This window comes from Chionomys nivalis, chromosome 2 (assembly GCF_950005125.1).
Source record: "Chionomys nivalis chromosome 2, mChiNiv1.1, whole genome shotgun sequence".
NCBI classification, from domain to species: Eukaryota; Metazoa; Chordata; class Mammalia; order Rodentia; family Cricetidae; genus Chionomys; species Chionomys nivalis.
Genome location: NC_080087.1, coordinates 1,971,723 through 1,993,016, shown reverse-complemented (window position 1 = coordinate 1,993,016; position 21,294 = coordinate 1,971,723). Strand labels below are relative to the sequence as shown.

Genomic DNA, 21,294 nt, shown 5'->3' with positions numbered 1-21,294 from the left:
CCACTGAGTCATCTTTCCCTCACTATAGAGACCTGCTTTATTGCCTATCTAACATAACTTCTGTACATACAGTGAACCAAGAGTCCCCATGCTTGCTGCCACATACCTGCTGCAGACTATACCCTACACTATACCATTTGAAGGATTTTTCAATAAAAATGCAAATAAGACTGATCATGCAACTCCAATAGGCATTTTGATTGAAGAAAACACTTTCATGAGGAAAAGATGAAAATCTGTGTAGTAAATGGAAATATTGGTGAGAAGAAATGAGCATTATAACCTAATGAACTATTTTACATCTCCTGTGTTGTTATCAACAACTTCTACTTTGAAAGAGATTATTTTTTCACATCTAGACAGGGCTGTTGAATACGAGAAGAACCTGCCATTAAGTAGAGTTTGTTTTCCTCACAAGGATCTTCCTACACCACTTTTTACCTCCAACAGCAATTCAGTGAAACGTCTTAGAAAATCCTGGCTAGAAAAATACAGAATTACCTTACAAAGTTGAGACATATCAGGAAATCAAAAGAGTTAGCTACTAGGCGCAAAAATGGACTTGATGGGAACTTCACCATGAGAGTGAGTACTGAATGTTTTAATAATGGTTGTCAGAATACAAATCCAGAAAGCAACAAATCATTTCACATGAGACACCCATTCATAACTTAAGAATGCATATTATTGTGATTTGGTTGCTTGCCCCTACAAAAGCAATAGAATGAGTCCTGATTCCCTGTACCTTACTCAACTTTATTTAGAAATAATGTCCTTAAAGAGATAACAATGCTAAAACAGTCTTAAGGTGAACCCTTATATAATGAGAAAGTAAGGAATAAAGATAAGCACATAGAAAGGAATGTGATATGCAGATGATGATAGATTGAAATGATGCTTTTAAAACCCAAGAACTTCTACATGTGCCAATAAGCTTCCCAGCTCTAGGAGATGCATGACATGGATTCTCCTCAGAGTTCTGTGCAGTAACCTATTTGATTGGTAGTGTGATCTCAAACTTTAGTCTTCGGAATTTTGACGGGAAAAAAAACTACTATTACCTAAGTTAATGGTAATTAAGGCCACCCAAGGAAACTCATCATAGATATTGTTTTGAGATCCTTAAGAATGGAGTACCACTCAGTGGTAAAAAAAAAAATGACATCTTGAAATTTGCAGGCAGAAGGATGGATCTAGAAAAAAAAACATATTGAGTGAGTTTCAGAAAGACAAATATCATATGTAATCACTCATAAGTGTCTTTTAGACATAAAGCAAAGAAAAACCAGCCTACAATCCACAACTCCAGAGAATCTAGACAACAAAGAGGACCCTAAAGAGAGACATACGTAGATCTAAATAGGAAGGAGAAAAAGACAGGGTATCCTGAGTAAACTGGAAATTTGTGGGTCATGGAAGAGGATAGGAAGGTAGAGGGGATGAAAGAATGGAAGTGGAGAAAAATGTACAGTCCAATAAAAATGATAAAAGAGAGCAAAAAGGAAAAAATAATGATTCATTTTCCCTTAAAATAAATCATGTGTTATGGTGCATCATATATCTAAACAATTTAAAATATTGTTAAAGGTACAGCTTTAAACCTAAACACAGGTTGTTAAAATTACTTGACTTTATTTTCTCCAGGTTATTTCAGAAATTTCTTTGGGGATTACCAGTGGGATGGTGTCCAAATCCCTCCAGTGCCCTTCAGTTCTCCTCTACTGAACTGCAGCTCCTCTAAAAGCTTTGAGCCTTGCAGGGCTGGACTTGGAATTTCAGAAGGAAGGAAGACGGGGGGGCACAGAGTCCAAATGAATTTCAAATTTTTCACATAAATCTGATGTGCTTCTCATTCTTGTTCTGAGTCCTGACAGGGTAAGTTTTAATGACTCTCAAATACTTTGTCATGAATTTATGAATCATAGATATTATTTCAAGTGCTGATGGGAACTGGTCAACACCAAAAGTGTAATCATTGCTATTTTGCTTTCTATTTTTCATCCTTTCTTCTTTCCTTTGCTTTTTAAAAATCCCTGAGTCTAAAAGAAAGTCATAGGCTAATCTATTCTTATTGTCTTGTTTTCCAGTAGAATTGTAATCTTTATTAACTTTACATTCTGAAAAAAGAACTGTTTGTCAGCTGCTTTTGATAACCTTAAATGACTTTCATTTGTTTGTTAGCTTCATATTTCAATCATTTGCAAGAAAATTTGAAGGATGTATTCCAACAGAAAATCTATCATTGGAGTACTTTATTGAAATCATAATTTTAAATTTAGGACTGATAAAGGCTGGGATAGGATATGGAAGAAAGAGAAAAATGCTTTTAATTACTTGAAATAGAAAAGTGATGGTAAACTAAAACACATAGAAATAGTATAAAGAAATCAAAGAAAACTAAACAAATATATATATAATAAATCCCAGAAAACTTTAAATATTCAAGTAAATAATCTTAATACAAAAAAGACTGTCAGTTTTTGCAATTATTTGGACTGATTATTCCACTATATAACTGGGGTAATCTTTTGTAGGCATTAGATTCATGTTTCTTGTGTAAATTTTCCCCCTGGTTTTAGTTCCTTCATCCATGATATCAGTTCTTCTCATGTACTCTGTGTTCTTATTAATATGATAGTTTTACTAATAGGTATTGGTCAAAATAGTTTACAACGTCTATAGAAATCCATATTTTTGGAAGGATTAAAATCGTGGAAGAAAATATATCCTCAGAGCTTTCCTTGTCTTACAAATTCTTCAGAAATGTGGAGATTTCTTTCATTTAAAAATAAGACAAATAAAGAAGATGCAGTTTGATGAAAAGAAAATAATGACAAGATATTTAATCTTTAGCTTGCTCTTATGATATATTTTCAATATATGTGTACATTTCATTGTTTATTGTGGATATTTCTGTTTTTCATAAGAAACCCCTGTGGTAAAAAATATTAGATAATATTATTTTTTATGAGAAAAATCAAAGCTCAGAGGAGAGTTCTTTGGATATACTCTGTATTCCCGCAGGTGTTAACATCCAAGGTGATGCCTGAATATGAGAAATTGATGACAACAACAAGAGTCTCCTGAACAAATTTAAAACTAAACTGGAAAATGAGGTGACAACTACGAAATCATAGTCATTCTGGAACCTGGAAAGAATCTACCCTCTTCTCCAAAAATTTCCTAGCCATTCTTTATCACCTTCATTACTAAATTTTTAAGATAAGTTTTAGTAGCACTCTTGAGATTGCTGTAAAGAGGTTCAATAATGTGACATAGTGAGCCCATTGAAGTAGAGTGCTAGCAGACATTTTCAGAATTCAACAATTTTAATCATTATGATGTGCTGAGAATAACAATAACCTCATTTTCAAATAAAAACAGATAATTCTATGGCTGTCAACATATACATCTATAATATAAACATTTATCAAACCAGTAGAGTGTACTTGCATCTTGATTTTGAACTTAGAGTATGTGTTTAATTTTTAAAATATTTACCTAGTTCTTCATAATAATTTTAAGATTTTTGAATTCCTCTAAGAACTACAATAAATTTATTATTTAGAGTATCAGTCTATGCATCTGTTCTCATGAATGAACTGTACTATACTTCAAAGTATTCTATTTATCTTTGTCATTGTTCTATCTAAATTAAGAAATTTACAATTGAATTATCTTAAACATTTAATGCATATACTTATTAGTTAAAATGACTTTTAAAATAAACAAAAGTTCTTGAAAGACCAAGTCTTAAGCCCAGCATTCTTGCCATATAAATAATCAAGCACATATAAACTATGGGATATGTAAACCTCACAGAATTTATCTTACTGGGACTTTTCCATAATGAGGATGTCAAGGCCATGTGTTCTGTATTGTTCTTGCTTTGTTACCTAGCAATTCTCTGTGGAAACCTGGTGGTTCTTCTCACCATCAGGGGCAGCCAACTTAGTGAGCATCCAATGTACTTTTTTCTTAGCTACCTTTCCCTCATGGATGTGTGTTTCACTTCCACAGTGGCCCCTAAATTGATTATAGATTTATTGGTACAGTGTAATGCTATATCCTACAATGGCTGCATAGTCCAGATGTTTTCTGCCCACTTCTTTGGTGCCACTGAGATATTTATCTTGGTGGTTATGGCCTATGATCGCTATGTAGCCATATGCAGACCCCTTTACTATATGATCACCCTGAACAGACCAGTGTGCTACGTTCTTGTGATAGTCTCAGTTATTGGTGCTTTTATGCACTCACTTGTGCATGTACTGATTGTTATCAGACTTCCCTTCTGTGGTGCCAATGAGATAGACCACTACTTCTGTGACATATTCCCCCTGCTGAAACTGGCCTGCGCTGACACAAGACTTCTCGTTATTATAGTCATTACCACCACAGGGCTACTGTCTATTTTGACCTTTGTTGCTTTGGTCATTTCTTACATCATCATTTTGTCCACATTGAGGATGCGCTCATCCAGGGGCCGACGGAAAGCTCTTTCTACTTGTGGCTCACATATAACAGTTGTGTTCATGTTCTTCTTGCCGCTCATCTTTACCTATGTCCCAATGGGTGATCCTGTTGTGGATGACAAAGTGTTTGCTCTATTTTACACTGTGATTGCCCCTTTGTTCAACCCTCTTATCTACACACTGAGGAATACAGATATGAAGAATGCCATGAGGAAGGTGTGGTGCCAAGAAAAACTGTCTGAAGGAAAGTGAAATTTCTCTGATGGAGACTTTTGCTCAGTTTTGTTCTATGTATAGAATTACTGTGAGCAAAACAAAAAAAAAATACCTAGATGGATAAAAGATGCAAGCCATGAAGAGAAAAAAAAATCTAGCCACAGAGACTGTAAGTATGACTTAATTAATTACAAGTCTTTTCTATTTTGATTCAATAGAACTTACTTTGTCTTATTATGTAGAATAATTATATAATTGGCAATTTTCACTCTATTTTGGGATACTGATGTTTTGTCTGAGATAGCTGTCATAAAGAAGTTCTAATCACATACGTTTTCATATTCCTACTACAGTTAACAAAATAAATTAAGGAAAAGAACCAAAACACTGTATTTGTCTTGTCACTTGGTATTATCCTCATACAACTCATGTTTCACAACCATGTTGCTGGAAAGTTATGGTGTTATTAGGAGACAGAATCTTAAAGAAAAGTTCTTGATACTCTGGGTCTCATAAATTTTCCCCTCTCTTCTTCATTTCTGCCTGAGCCTTAGTTGTGGGAATATTTTGTAGATATATCCATTGAGACCAGGCTCCAAAGCTCTGAATTTTGATTGGTCGATGCTTTCTATAGTGGAATCTTTCTTTTTTAAAGAGAAGTTTCCTTGATGAGGGGTGAGGATGACCCTTGATGACTGTGGACATAAAGACAAATGATTATAATGCTTTTATGGATTGTGCTGGTTTAGTTAATCATTGGTTGTAGATTTCTCTTCAACAACCATGACTTCACTAGCATTGAGAGGTAGCTACCTGTTCATAGGCATGATTTCTGTCTAGTTGAATGAGTCTTCACTTCAATTAGAGAGCTTTTATTTACTATCAATACATATGTGCCACTATTTCACCCTTAGTGCTATCATGCCATGCTGCTTGTCAACGTGGCTTATATGTGTCATAGCTGAGTAAAGCTTTTTTGCCTCTCTCCTTTGGAAGTGAGATAGGTGATATTATCCACCAAAGAACATAGCAATTGGTTGTCCAGAGCCAACTGGTCAACTGTGAATACATAATAAGGTAACATTTTATCAGTCACGTGATGGTGGTGCATGCCTTTACTCTCAGCATTCAGGAGGCAGAGGCAGATGGGTTTCTGTGAGTTTGAGCCCAGCCTGGTCTACAAGAGCTAGCACCAGTTCAGGCTTCAAATCTACAGAGAAACCATGTCTCAAAAAGCAAAAAATAGTAAGATTATATAAATACAACAGTTTATATTTAATAATACATATTTATTGCTATATATGTGTACACATATAACTATAAATTACGTATATCAATATGAATATATGTATAAGTGAGTGAATGTATATGTGAAACAACAATCAATTTGAAGAAAACCAGGAAGGAGGATGTGAGAGTTTTGGAGGGAGAAAGTAGACGGGAGAAATATAATTATAATATAATCTCACAAAACCCTGTTTTTATGCAATTAGACTCTTTAAGCAATCATTTCTAAAATCATCCATTGAAGTATAAGAATACTATTATTTTAATTATTATGTCCAATAATATATTTAATACTTTGAGTCCTAGTATATTATTTTAATGAGGACTTTCATATTAAGAATGATGACATCTCATTTATTTATTGCTCATTGGTAAGTTGATGAATAGGAATTTCCAACATTTGACCCCTCTAATGAAACATGAATTTGAAGGACTATCAATGTGTATACCAGTCTGCCTTCATGAGAACAATTAAAGTAGATGGAAGATGACTGCCTACAAGATTAGCACAAGCATACACAAATCACTATAGCTAGAGTTAAGACAAATTCCATCTTGTCTTTATCATCCTTTTCCTAACCCTGGAACAGAGAACGGCACCTGCTAGTGTCTGTAGGTGAGAGAGGTAAGCACACTATTTTGCCCTGGAGAAGCAGTATTTAACAGTATGAAATCCATGATGGGTAGCTTTACTCTGTGTATTAAACTAGCCCTGAAATCCAGAGCCTAGTCATTGCACTAGAACTACTAACTCAACCTCTCTTATAGTTTGGATCAATAAGGTTTCTCAAAGGCGTATAATTTACATGATGGAGGAGTTAATTTCATTGGTTACATAAAGAAACTGCCTTAGCCCTTTAATAGGACAGAAAATTAGGTAGGCGGAGTAGACAGAACAGAATGCTGGGAGAAAGAAGCCCAGTCAGTGAGTCGCCATGATTCTCCCGCCAGACTCAGACGCAGGTTAAGCCAGCTCGCCGTGCTACACAAAATATTAGAAATGGGTTAGATCAATATGTAAGAGCTAGCCAATAAGAGGCTGGAACTATTGGGCCAGACAGTGCTCAAAAGAATACTGTTTCCGTGTAATTATTTCGGGGCCTAAGCTAGCCATGCGGGCGGCTGGGTGCCAGGGACGCAGCCCCGCCGCTCCTATTTCAACAGTTACAGACTGATCCTCAGTCACTGAGACTATTGGGAGGTCAAAAATGGAGGAAATAAGCCGGGCGGTGGTGGTGCACGCCTTTAATCCCAGCACTCGGGAGGCAGAGGCAGGCTGATCTCTGGGAGTTCGAGGCCAGCCTGGTCTACAAGAGCTAGTTCCAGGACAGGTTCCAAAGCTACAGAGAAACCCTGTCTCGAAAAACTAAAAAGAAAAAAAAATGGAGGAAATAGAATATTCAAGTACGCTTGTGAAAAATGTGCTGAGATTTACAACTCATTTCTTTCATTTTGATTCTTGGCTATCATGAAGTGAGCATCTTTGATATACTATGCATTTTATACCTGAATATTCTGCCTCACCACAGCCTTAAATACTATGAGTCAAATGATCACAGACTGAAGCCTCTGAAACTAAGAGCCCAAATAAGTGTTCTTACTTATAATACATTAGTACATGTTATATAGATATACATTTATATATTATGTAGTATATAAAACTTTATATATGGAAAACTTTACAGAAATAGGTGTAGATATAGATTTAGATAGATATAAATGATTTAGATAACAGAAAGTTTACTAACTCAGCTTCCAAACACAGCAAAGCAAGAACGAGAGTTAAGCATAAGCAGTGCTTACGCTCATAGAGTGTGCTCTTAAAATTTCTCTGGTACCAAAAATGCTTCCACCATATTTGATCTAACCTTGCCTTATTGTACTAGTCTTTAGTCTCAGTCAGCCACCAGGATTGACCACCAGTCCTAGTAACCAGTGCATTTACAATTGAACTTGCCCAATTTCTAGAGCTACCTATTTTAGGATAGAATGTGTAGACTGAGCTTGTCAGCCCTCTGTAGTGCCAGAGAAGATATCAAAAATGGAAGGCTGTGTGACCTTTTTCTCTCTAGTTAGAAATAGTCACAAATTAGTCAAGATCTTTTTTTCTTTAGTGTTGGCATCATGTCCCATTGAGTGTTGATGGATTTCTACTTTGTCATTGCTCATTTTTAATTAATTGTTGATATATATCCTTATGTACATAAACATAACCTTCTCAATCTGTGTAATGCTTTCAGGGCTGACCATTAGGTAACTAATTCCCCTTCCATGGGGAAGTTTATCTCTCCCATTCTCAGGAATTTTTAGTTTTCTGTAGCTCTTTCTGTGGAATTGAGGCTTCGTGAACTTTCAGGACTTCCCTGTCTAAGTTAGCATATGTATCCTGTCTATTATTGTTGTAGCTCATGTTTAGTCAGTCATGATGCTGAGGTTTCATTGGGGTAGGTTCTGACATTACTAGGAGACACGATAGTATAGCAAACTCCATGATCTTGTGGCACTTACAATCTTTCTGACCAGGGTTGCAACCTGATGATTGATCCCTGAACCTTAGTTTCAGGAGATTTATTGTATAAAACTCCTGTTAGGAATAAAATGTCTTTCAGAAGCCTTTATTAGAGCCTCATTAAAATAAGTCTCCTAGACTCCTTATACAGTTCAGAAGGGATAATAGTATGTTTAAGCCCAGCTTCCAGTTCTACCAAGCAATCTCTCTCTCCCTCTCCCTCTTTCCCTCTTCCTCTCTCTCTCTCTCTCTCTCTCTCTCTCTCTCTCTCTGTCTCTCTCTCTCTCTGTCTCTCTCTCTCTCTGTGTCTCTCTCTCTCTGTGTCTCTCTTCCTCTCTGTCTCTGTCTCTGTCTCTCTCCCTCCCTCCCTCCCCTTGTGGTGTGTGTGTATCTCTGTATGTGTGTGTGTCCCCATGATTTCCAAATGTATCAGTCACAAGCCTCAAGGGTATACTTCTTTCTTCGGCCAATAACCAGTATCATACTGAGACGCAGGGTAGCTATCTATCATCCCAGTCCCACAAGCTGATCACAGTGAGTACAGATGCAAATTGGGTGTTGCCTTCCTGAATGACAGCAATCAAGGTTACTCAGAGCAGGGCTTCTTGCATTGTTACCATTTGCAAAAGTATTTTTTTTCTAAATGGTCATGCCTTTTGATGGATACATTGTGTCACGAATCATCTACTAGTGGACCAGAGAGTATAATTTCATCTTTCTAAAAGCACCCTGTGATTCATCATTTCAATTTTTTTAAAAAAATTTCATCTTGTAACTGTATCAACCCAGCTTTCTTTTTCAATGCCTTAAGTTTTGTTCTTTTCATTTTTAATGAAGTATTTTTATTAATTTTTAATTTTTTTGAGTATGTATTGGTGTGTATATAGATATGTGAACATTAGTGCAAGTCACCACAGAGTTCATAAGAGGATGTCAAGTCCCCTGGAGATAGAGTAAAACACAGTGAACCACCTGCTGTGAAAGTTGAAACTGAGCTCAACTTCTTTGCAATAGCAGTATGCACTTTTAACTACTGAGACACCTTTCTGGAACCCTAGTAATCCCATTTTCAAAGTATAATTTATATTTACCTTAAATTGATGCTCTGGATTACAACATTCTATATCTTACATTACAAATCTATAACTTACATTATCAGTATTTTAAAGTGCATTCACACTAATTGGTAAGAGGTTTAATATTTAGTCTATGTAATCCATGCATACATTTTACTCTATAGTAAAGCCATCTGAGTGACACTCATGACTACATATTAGATGTGATTTACTATAACTCTTATAATTCAATACAAATATTGAAGCTATCTTATCCAATGTGAAAAAACAAATTAAAACCATGAAATATATTTTAATGAAATTATATAACCATTATTCGCCAATATAATTTTTACAGGTCTTCCTAAGACAAAATTTCTTTTTCAGAGAGAAGGATTTACTGGTCTCTAATTATTCTTGAAGTATGTTTGTGAACATCAGGGTAAAATGTAATGTTAATCTGAAAGTAAAAAATGCAAGATTTTGGAGAATATAGGGAAGAGAGTTTATGCTCTTAAATAAGAATTTCTGTCTACAGCACATATATTATCATTACAAAATAAAAATTTAATTTATAGCAAGTATTGTAAACATTACTAAAAACACTCAGTCATTACATAGCAAGTAATTCATTTCCTTGATTTTTTATTTTTTTATTATTATTTATTTATTTTTATTCTTTTTAAATTAAAATTTCCACCTGCTCCCCATTTCCCTCCCCCTCCTCCCACATATTGCCCCCTCCCCCCACTCCCCTCTCCCTATCCCCACTCCTCTTCTCCTCCCCCCACTCCTTTCCCCCTCCCTCTCGATACTGAAGAGCAGTCCAAATTCCCTGCCCTGCTGGAAGACCAAGGTCCTCCCACTTCTATCTAGGTCCAGGAAGGTGAGCATCCAAACAGGCTAAGCTCCCACAAAGCCAGTTCATGTATTAGGATCGAAACCTAGTGCCATTGTCCTTGGCTTCTCATCAGTCTTCATTGTCCGCCATGTTCAGAGAGTCCAGTTTCAACCCATGCTTATTCAGTCCCAGTCCAGCTGGCCTTGGTGGGCTCCCAATAGATCAGTTCCACTGTCACAGTGGGTGGGTACACCCCTCGTGGTCCTGACTTCCTTGCTCATGTTCTCCCTCCTTCTGCTCCTCATTTGGACCTTAAGAGCTCAGGCCGTTGCTCCAAATTGAGTCTCTGTCTCTATCTCGATCCATCGCCAGATGAAGGTTCTAAGGTGATATGTAAGATATTCATCAGTATAGGATAGGGTCATTTCAGGTTCCCTCTCCTCAGTTGCCCAAGGTACCAGCTGGGGACATCTCCCTGGACACCTACGAGCCCCTCTAGAGTCAAGTCTCTTGCCAACCCTTAAATGGCTCCCTTAGTTAGGATATATACTTTGCTGCTCCCGTATCCACCCTTCCTATATCCCAACCATCCCAATCCCCCAAGCTCCTCCCATCCTCTCCTTCTCAGTTTCTCACCTCCTTGATTTTTTAAAAAATAAATTTTTATTTGATTTGCTGACTCAGGTGTAGGGATAAGCCCCACCCATTAGGGGGTGTGTTCACCTCGGGCTAATGTTTACTGATAAATCTGCCCAGTGTGATCCCAGCAGCCCCTTTTTCTGCTTTCCTGTTCTCCGCAGGAACCTGTGGTCCTGTAAGTCTATTTCCCCATTAAAGCTGTATATATTTTTATAATCTGTCTGCATTCATTTACGTCATTACACTCAGGTTTGTAAGTGTAAGGACACTTAATAATTTGCTGTATTGTGAATATAAAATGTCTCACACAGGCTTTTGTTTTTGAAAAGTTATTCTATAGGATCCCATAGAAAGAACATTGCCCCTAAGAAAGATGGAAATTATTCTATAAGATGACATCCCCTCTCCCAATAAAGTTTGTCCTCAGGGTTAGGAATATCAATTAGGGATTGAATATAGCTGTTATAGAGTTGGGGGTTGCAGTCCAAATTATGTAGGCTCAGGAATTTCTTTTGAAAAAAAAACAGGAAGAGGATAATAGGTAGATTAGTGTGAGTTTACCCACACTAATAATAATAGTGAGAAATGGAGTGAATACTTGTGAGCTTTTATTTATAGACAATTTGCATTGCTATAGATTCTTGTATATTTTACAAATTCAAATTATATTTGTTATATTGAATGTGTTCCTATTTCTGTTTACAATAGTTGTAGATTTATGCAGTTACTTTGTCATGTTTTGTGCATGCAAGTTTCTACCACTGTTTAAGACATTTTATATTGATACAATTTTAGGACATATTTATCATATTGCAGTATACATTTCTACCTCTGATCAAAATACTTATACATTGTTTATGTTTTGAGGTCATTGTCCTCATTTGTTTAACGATTGTCTAATATTATAATGTGAAACCTTAGTCCTTAAGCTATATAGGTATTAAGAACAATAGGTCAATAGTCATACTTATAGTTAGACTAATTGGGTTCTCTAGATACATAGAGAATGTATTCCACATAGATAGGGAATCTTCAACCTCTGCAAAGAATGTAGAATATGGCATTTAAGTAACTTAGGGTTCTTTTGACTTGAGACACAATTGCTCCTGATGAATGTCTATATTCATTGTCATTGGTAGAGAGTGTCAGGTTGATCTCCATGAGTTCAAGGCCGACCTGATCCATAGAGCAAGCTCCGAGATATCTAGGACTGTTACACGGAGAAACTCTGTCTTAGAAAAAAAAAAAAAAAAAGAAAGAAAAAGAAAAGAGAGGTTTCCTGTGCTTTTTATAAATGGTAACATAGAGAGGAGGCAGGAGTCTTAAATGGACTCAGCAGGCAAATTTTCTTGCCCCCAGAACCCAAAGTCCTGAGTTCAGACCCCTAATGGCAGCTTTTGCTTCTGTGCAGAATGCACTTATATCATGGAGCTTTGCACTAAGTTTTCTTAGACTGGAAGACAAAGCAAAGTTTTAGGATATATTCTGCAGACCATCTGCTAAAATGATATGTGACACTGGGGGTATAAACTCTAAGCTTCACTGTTATCAAAAGATTTTTGCAATTACAATAATAATAGATTTGTTACAAGGAAATGTTGTTGGCCCAAGAGACAGAACCTCTGTGGAACAAAAGAAAAAGACTTGGCAAATGCAGATATTGAAGGCCATTGGCACACACATCATCACAATATATTGCTACATTTTGAAAGAAAGGTACAGAATTTTGATTTTGTTCAGTTTCATTTTTCTTTTGTTTTGTTGTAACCATTTCTTTTCGCAATCCTGTTCCAACTTTTTGTAATAAAAGTTTTATTCTGTGCATTACATTTCTTTGAAGAATACTAAAGGTGGGTTAAATAATTTTTTTTGTGTGTCAAGATGACAATAAACCTCTGTGATTAGAAATAAATTGCTATACTTTGAGTGAGAAAGATCCCTGTAATCTCTTTTTTAAATTATTGTTTCCTATCACCTACCAGGTGGCTCACAGTCACTTCAGTTCCAGTGCCTTCTTCATAGGCACTGCGGATATGTAATGCACAGGCACATATGAAGATAAAACACCCAGACACATAAAATAAAAGCAAACAAATTATTATTCTCAATTTTTAAAGATTAATGTGCATCTCAAATTAGTCTGTCTAACTATAACTGCATACCATTCTGAAAGAACTCTAGCCAGCTTGAGCATGGTGAACATTATACATGGCTATGAGTTGAAATGTAAAATTATGATGGAGATAAAGAAGACAAATAGGTACATGCATGATGAATAGGTGAGTAGAAGATGATAGATGAATAATTTATTCTCTGAAGTTTTTAAAATATATGACATATTACTATATGACCTAGAGTCATAAGTGATGTGCAATAGATCTAAAGTCATTCATTGTGTCTAACAATGTCCTCTTACCTACATATAAACACCACTCCCCCACCTTTAAAATCCATGACTTAACCATTTTTCTGTTTCCTTCAGTCTTATATTTCAAGTATAACTGAGATCACATGGTGTCTATCTTATGTCAAGCTTATTTCAGTCAACACAATGTTCCCATCTTTGTTCTCATAAGAAAAATCTGTTATACTAAAATCTAAGACAGATTCACAGCAGAGTGATAGTTTCTAAAACACTCGGATGTAGCAGACAGGTGTTGGTCAGGTCAAACATAGACCTGAGTAACAACTTGAGATTTATTATACAAATGTTACCGATAGATAACAATGGTAACATACTGCATTTCAAAATTTTCAGAGCACATTTTAAATATATTTACTGTAAAATACATAAGGTGATAAATCAGTTAACCATTTTAGTTTAATCATATCTATCCATCCATCATCTTGCTTTTTATGTATCTATATTTCTATATAAACATTCATCATCTTTTCCTTCCATCCATCCTAATATCACCTAACGCAAAACTATATGTAATTTTAATTTTTATATATGAAAGACCTTTATTAGAATATTACAAACGGATACAGAAACTTTCATATACATTTTACTCTATTTCACATGTTGATAAAGGTAGGAGCTTAACTCACTTATTTGTAAATTGAAGTAAGAATTCAGAGAATTTACAGCAGATATGCATTTCAGTGACTTCCAGTAGATTCTCCCTAGAATTTTAGAAAGTTACCTACCTTGGTCCAGATTCATTTTGTGTGTTACAAAATCTGTTTTCACACAGGATTTTGATAGCGTGACTTTTTCCTTCGCATTCCCAGGAGTATTTTACATTAATGATGCTAAGTACAGGAGTCTAGGGGAAGTCATTTGGTAATAAGTCCCCATTCTCTCAATTAAGAAATATAAGACCGATAAATTGAATTTTTTTATCTTCTCACAACCACTTCCCATTCGAACACAGAACTCTTCTTTTTCTCTTAAATATTACACCTGCTATGTCATTTGTTGCTGTTTTTCTGCCTGAGTCGTGTTATTCCCAAAACACCAGTAACCCTCAAAGATGACCCCGGAGATTAAATCTTCAAGCAAAAGCAAAAAGCCTTTATTCAAGCTTGAGCTTGGAGATTCTCCATGTATCTGATGCAGTGAGTGCTGAGCTTGGGCAGGGTAGGGTTTTCATCATAGTAGAGGTTGGGGGTGAAGGGATTTCCAGTGTTCAAGACCCTGTCTGGCTGATATTTGTGAGGGTGTCCTAACAAAAGGGGAATAGGTGTGTACTGGACTCAGGGTTGCCTAGTGATCTTATCTAATCTTATGTAATGGTTGGAATGTCCAGACTATCAGGTACTTTCCCTTAGATACTATCCAGGCCCTGAGTGGTGTCAGTTTATAGCTTTTCCTGGAACCTGGTGTTTCCTGCCAGCAAACTGAAAATCAGGACTACTCTCTTGGCTGGTTTTTGTCAAGTCTATCACAGCAGTAGGGGTGACCAAGCTGTTCTGGGCCTCATAAGTCACAAAGCAGCTACTTTTAACATTGCTTCCTTGCTTAATAAGTGATCTCTCTGTGAATACAGGTGTTTAGGTGTGGTTTATGCCTTATCCAGAAATTCCCACTATGTGTGGGGTCTCCTTCACTCAAAAAAGCTGAAAACCTACAGCATCTTGCATTTGCAGGCAGATCAGCAGGTTGAAGAGTGTTCTTTTCTGGTTGCTCAGTGTTTTAAACCTCTTCTTGGCAGAAGTGGTTTCTGTTTCTTCCAGACAGCAGGACTTCTTACAGTACTTGCAGCTTGCCTTATCTAACAGTGATTCTCAGTAAGTTTCTGTTGTTTACTCTTGATATAGACGGCCTAGTGACTTAGGTCAGATTAGGAACTTCCTGAAGCTATCTTTTGTTGTTTACTTTCTGTCTTAAGGTGCTTTTCTGTGGGATGGACTTTCTCTGAAAAAAAAATTGTTATACAACATAAAGTGTTCAATATCATCAGTTTCTGAAGAATGAAAATGACAATTTGCAAGGAGATGCTGTTTTTACCCAATTACAAATGCTTCTATCAAGAATGCTAAAGATTACAAAGGATGGTAAAGATATAGAAAAAATTCAACTACTGAAACATAGTAAGGGAATGCATTTTAATGTAGCCATTATGAAGTACTGTTTCGAGATTTAAACACACAAACACACAAAATACCCATGAGCCAGCAATTACACTGAGTACATATACACATGACAGAATACAGTATGTCTAAAGAGATATTAATATCGCTGATTACTGTATCTTTACTAGCAATAGACAAGGTATGTAACCAACTGAAGTTGCCATCAAAAGCTAATTTTACAAAGAATATAATAGACAGTGAAGTGCTATATATATATATATGTGTGTAAAATAGAAGTAAATCTTATCATTTACAATGAGAACAAAGATGGGGACATTGTGTTGACTGAAATAAGCTTGACATAAGATAGACACCATGTGATCTCAGTTATACTTGAAATATAAGACTGTAGGAAACAGAGAAATGGTTAAGTCAAGGATTTTAAAGGTCAGGGAGTGGTGTTTATATGTTGGTAAGAGGACAATTTTATACACAAAGAGTGACTTTAGATCTATTGTACAGCACTGTGACTCTAGGTCATATAGTAACATGTCATAGACGCTTTTAGGATTAATTACAGTGAAAGGTAAAATAAGAACTGCTGCCAATGGAAACATGACATTCTGAGTCCTAAATCTATGAATCTAATTGCCAAGTTGGATAAGACAAAGCTAAAAAACTTGCCACTAAACTCTAAGTGTACAATACTATGTTTTCTGTAAATAAATATAAATTATAAAATTAGAAATATATATGGATATTGGCTTTCTTTTACAACACAATTTCCAACAATTTAAAGATGGTCCTAAATAAGTTGCTTTCATTTTGTCAGAAGTAGTTTTTAAAACATTGTTGATTATAAATTCATAATTTTGTCAACTCTGAAAACACATGAAGATGCTATGTGCTGTACAAAATATTTAACCAAAATTTAATATTTATGTTAAAGTTGACAAGTATATCTTATTCAGTGGGCTTATCAGGAGAATAGTTTAATAAAGCCCTGAGTTTAACAAAATTAGGTTTTACAAATCTTACTTTCTTAAAATAATACTAACAGGATTAAAATATCTTGTAAAAATTGATGATTTTTAAGATTCAATACTATTTCATTAAATTATTATATCACATTTTCTGCATGCAACCATACGGCAATGGGTATATAATTCTCTCTTATATTGCTTATTTTGGGTAATGTTTTATGGCATTAAGAACATTCATTGGCTTGGGAGTCTGATTTCCAGGATTTTGCATAAAAACTCAGGAGTGTACTTTTCTGGATCAAGGTGTGATATCTGTGACTCCCATATGCAGTGGGGAGGAGATTGATCCTGTCTCAACTTGTTATACCAAGCTTTGTTGACAACCATGCAAGGCCTTACCCTTTCTGAGAACTAGATGGGGAATAAAAAGGAAGTGGGGAAGGGAACAAGAGGAGAGGAGGGAGGAAAAACTGTGGTTGATATGTAAAATAATAAAAATATTAATATAAAACCAGATTCCCATTTCAGGTTTAAAGAATTCTCAAATAGAAACAAGAAACTTCTTATTCAGAGATTATAAAGAGTCAAGCCCCAAGTTTTGGCTTATATTCTTGAATGAGTTTAAAATAATATAATGGAAAAGACGAGTATTTGTAATGGTTAATAAACATGTCCTCATATGCAACAAAACTGTCTTTCAATTGCACCTTGTAGTCTCAAGTCAGAAGGATTTATCCTGCATTGTCTGAGAAATCTATCATGGCCTTCTGTGAGCGCATGTTACTGCAAGATAGCACTAATCCTCCTTTGGGATTACTCCCACGACCCACATTCACTTCTATGTCTAGGTTTACATTTATCTCAAAATGAGATCTGTGAGCTGATATACTATATCACAAACGCCTGTATGATTAGACTAATTTATCCAGAGACTATGAATTTGATAAAAAACTGTGAACTTTTGTGAATGCCCTGACTAGTTCTCTAATCATCATTCTCTTCAGTCAAAACTTACTGTGGGAAAAGTCACTGAATTGAAAAATATCAATGCTAATTTACTAATGAAATTATGGGATGGCAAAGGATCACTGGTCAGGACATAAGTTCCAAAAGCATGTTTGCACAGTTACATAATGAACAACATTGAAAGTAGAAGCCAGAATTTTCTGACCTGAAAAACTCTATAAACTTAGCTTTTCAGATTAGAGCTTTTCTAGAAGAGTGTCAATATAGTCTATTGGAAATTGACTTAAGGCAGATGAACAGTGTGTGTGTGTTGCTTAGGTTATGTGTCTGTTGTAACAAATACGGAACCTGAGTTAGCCTCTTTGCATCTGGAGCACTCATTTCTGCTTCCCTCAATATAACACACCACATTTGACAATTATTTATGTAATTATTTATGTATTTATGTAATTGTGTAAGTCTTCCATATTGAGATCATCCAAACTATCCATGTCATTTTGTCTCCAGTTCATCTGAAGTTGCATGATTGCTGGTTTATTTGTTTTCTGGCTGAGTTTTTCTACTAAACAATCTCTTAATGGCATTTTTCATCTGATTATTTCTCAAGGTGTAGATTAATGGGTTTAGCATGGGAGTTATCACAGTATAAAAAATAGCAACTGCTTTATCAATGGGTAATGTAGCTGCAGGTCTCATGTACACAAATATGCAAGGTACAAAAAATAAAATCACCACTATAATGTGAGAAACACAGGTAGAGAGGGCTTTGCGTCTTCCTTCTGCACTGTGGGTCCTTAGGGAGCACAGGATGACCATGTAGGATATGAGCAGAAGGAGGAAGTTTAACAGACAGATGAAGCCACTGTTGGCAGCAACAAAGAGACCTAGAAGGTGTGTATCAATACAGGCTAAATCAAGCAACGGGTTCAGATCACACATAAAGTGATCTATGACATTAGGGCCACAGAAAGGAAGTCCAATAATGAAAAGAATTTGTATACCTCCATGAAGAAAGCCTCCAGCCCATGACACTCCCACAAGTAAATTACAGAGTCGTCGATTCATGATGGCTGCATAATGCAGAGGTTTGCAGATGGCTACATAGCGGTCATAGGCCATGACAGTAAGCAAGATGACCTCAGCACCTCCAATGAAGTGTTCCCCAAAGACTTGGGTCATACATCCATTGAACTGAATGGATTTCCTTTCACGGAGTGAATCAACAATCAACTTAGGAGTATTGACAGACGAGTAGCAGGCATCAATGAAGGAGAGATAGGCCAGAAAATAGTACATAGGGGAATCCAACAGTTGACTATTTGTAATGGTGGCCAGAATGAGCAAATTTCCTACCACAGAGAAGATATAGATTACCAAAAATACAGAAAAAACAATTTTCTGCATGTGTGGGTTCTGTGTGAGTCCCAGGAGAACAAACTCAGTCACATTGTTCCTGTATTCCATCTAGTTCATGAGACAGGTAAACATATTTCCTGGGGGAAAATTAACACATCCTCATGTTTATTTAATTTCTATATTATAATAATAGTGATTAAATTCTGTTAATCAGTAAAATGCAACCAGATTTTTTGTAAAAAATTCAGAAAGAATTCTAGATACTAATGACTACTTAAGACTATAAGTTTTCTCCTTAGTGAAAATAACTGAAAGTTTATGTATATGAGCAATGTATATAAATATACTAGAAAATCTTAAGTGTGCTGAATATTTGGGATGACTCGTAATGTAAGAGGAGTTCTAATTATATTCCCAGAGGCAGCTAAATCAACAAAGCATAGTGGGGTGTATAGTTGTTGAGTGGAGTGTCGTGTCCATTAAAGTGAAAATATTTACAGCTTATTTATAGGAAATGGACAGTAAGATAAGTGAAATCATGATTTGAGTAGAAATGTATTAGTGAACTTGAGTAAGAAAGAAACATGAACACTAACATCATAAACTGAGCATTGGCCTTAACTGAAACACACTGGCACTCCCTAGTTAGTAGCTGCTAGGGAAGTTAATAGCATTAGATGTTGGAGAAGAAGTTCTAGTAACAGAATAGTAATGGGACCATTTTAAAATTACTTGTGAAAATCCAAATATTTTGAGCCATGTCCAAATTCCATGTTATATGTATTTGCAACAACAATATAAAGCAACAAAGCAGAAAAGAAACTGATGCAAAAATTTAGGGTAGATAGTGCTGAGGGTGAGAAAATATGGGTTATTGTGAAAGAATAATGCTTAAGCCTACATGATAATTCTGAAATTGTCCATAGCAAGACCGTATTCCTGCCATGGCTACTATGTGCCTTGCACCCAGGACTGCTTTTAGCACTTTAAATAGCTAGTATTATTGTTATTCTTTATCAATTAAGAGAAAAGTACTACTCTCTAGGTATAAAAACAAAAACATTGAGATAAAAAAACACTGGCTGTTAGCTAATGATTATTTTTTTTTGATTTTTTAAAACACTTGTTGGTTCAGTTCTTCATATACACCAAAGAGACTGTTGGAATATATTTTCTACAAATTATCATGTTTTCTTCTTTGAAATATTATAACAAAGAAATTATGTTTCCTTCCTCATATAAACAGATAAAAGGGCAATGTTAATTATACTACTTTGCTTCTTTCTTCTATTTTTATCTTCCAGTTTTAAAGTATTAAGTGCTTCAAATCATTCAACTATATAACCATATTATTATGTTAAACAGATGTTGGTCTATAAACTACTGCAAATATGGCATAATGACTTACTAGTAGTATATCATTTCAGAAACAATTTCCTTTGATGAACATACATAGCCTAGGTCATAGGGTGAAGCATAATGGTTTGACACTTCATTCAATAACACAATGGAGTGTTTCTGTATTCTTGGAAGGATTCTTTCATCTTAGCACATCTTTTGGTCACTCTTCTTGTATATCACTATATAGGATAGTTTGCAAAACTCTTGGGAACACTGGGAAAATGTGCTATAAACAGTGATCTAGTACTTCAATTCAAGAATTATAGGAAAAATTTGAGAATTCTAGTTCTTCTTCTAGTCACCTTGGGTTTATTTTCCAGCAATTCACACACCTCCTTCTTCTTCAGTCTATAAAATTATAATAATAATAATGGTATAACATTATATGCTATGAAAATTTGATACGATGGGAAGGTTTGAATGAGGCATTTAGTAACAACTACAAGGCTACAATTTATTTCTTAAAGTATAAATACAGTTACTAGATAAATATAATTGATAGCATGGGCACCAATATCAAGAAACATTTAACTTTCCAACAACTTACGAGGAATCCTTTTAATATTTCAAAAAAGCTACATAGACTTGAAATATCCACAAAACATAACCCCCAAATTAATTATCTGTTCCTGTACTTGGAATCATAAGCATATATTTACTCACTTAATATTTATATTTAGGATTTTCAGTGTGTGGTCAAGCCAAACTGATTAGCCTTAGTTGTTAAAAGACGTGTCTCAAGGTAAAACAGTGATAGATCTAATGAGATATAGTCCACCTATTCATCTATGGGACTCACATTATATGATATTAAGTAAATGATACTTACCAAATATTGTGAAAAGTTAGGGTGAGGGTGAAGTACTCTGTCTTTACCTGACAAACCGAACTAACTCCTGTATACAAAAAGTCACAGTATCAACTAATCATCAGCAGTCCTTAAAGGTATTCCATCATAGATCCAGCTCCAGTATGGACTTTGAGTGTTCAGAAGAGACCGGGATGGTGGACTTTTAGTGTGCAATCTTGGCATTTTTGCAGACATCCA

At 35.4% G+C, this 21,294-nt stretch overlaps 2 protein-coding genes across 2 annotated transcripts; one reads left to right on the top strand and one right to left on the bottom strand.

Moving 5' to 3' along the window:
* Positions 1-3,800: 3,800 nt before the first annotated feature.
* Positions 3,801-4,727, top strand: LOC130862181 (olfactory receptor 4P4-like). The gene has a single exon (XM_057751667.1). It carries the CDS (start codon positions 3,801-3,803, stop codon positions 4,725-4,727), a length of 927 nt encoding a protein of 308 aa, XP_057607650.1.
* A 13,296-nt stretch (positions 4,728-18,023) lies between these two features.
* Positions 18,024-18,953, bottom strand: LOC130866530 (olfactory receptor 4C46-like). The gene has a single exon (XM_057758051.1). The coding sequence runs from the start codon at positions 18,951-18,953 to the stop codon at positions 18,024-18,026; it is 930 nt and encodes a 309-aa protein (XP_057614034.1).
* Between the last annotated feature and the right edge of the window lie 2,341 nt (positions 18,954-21,294).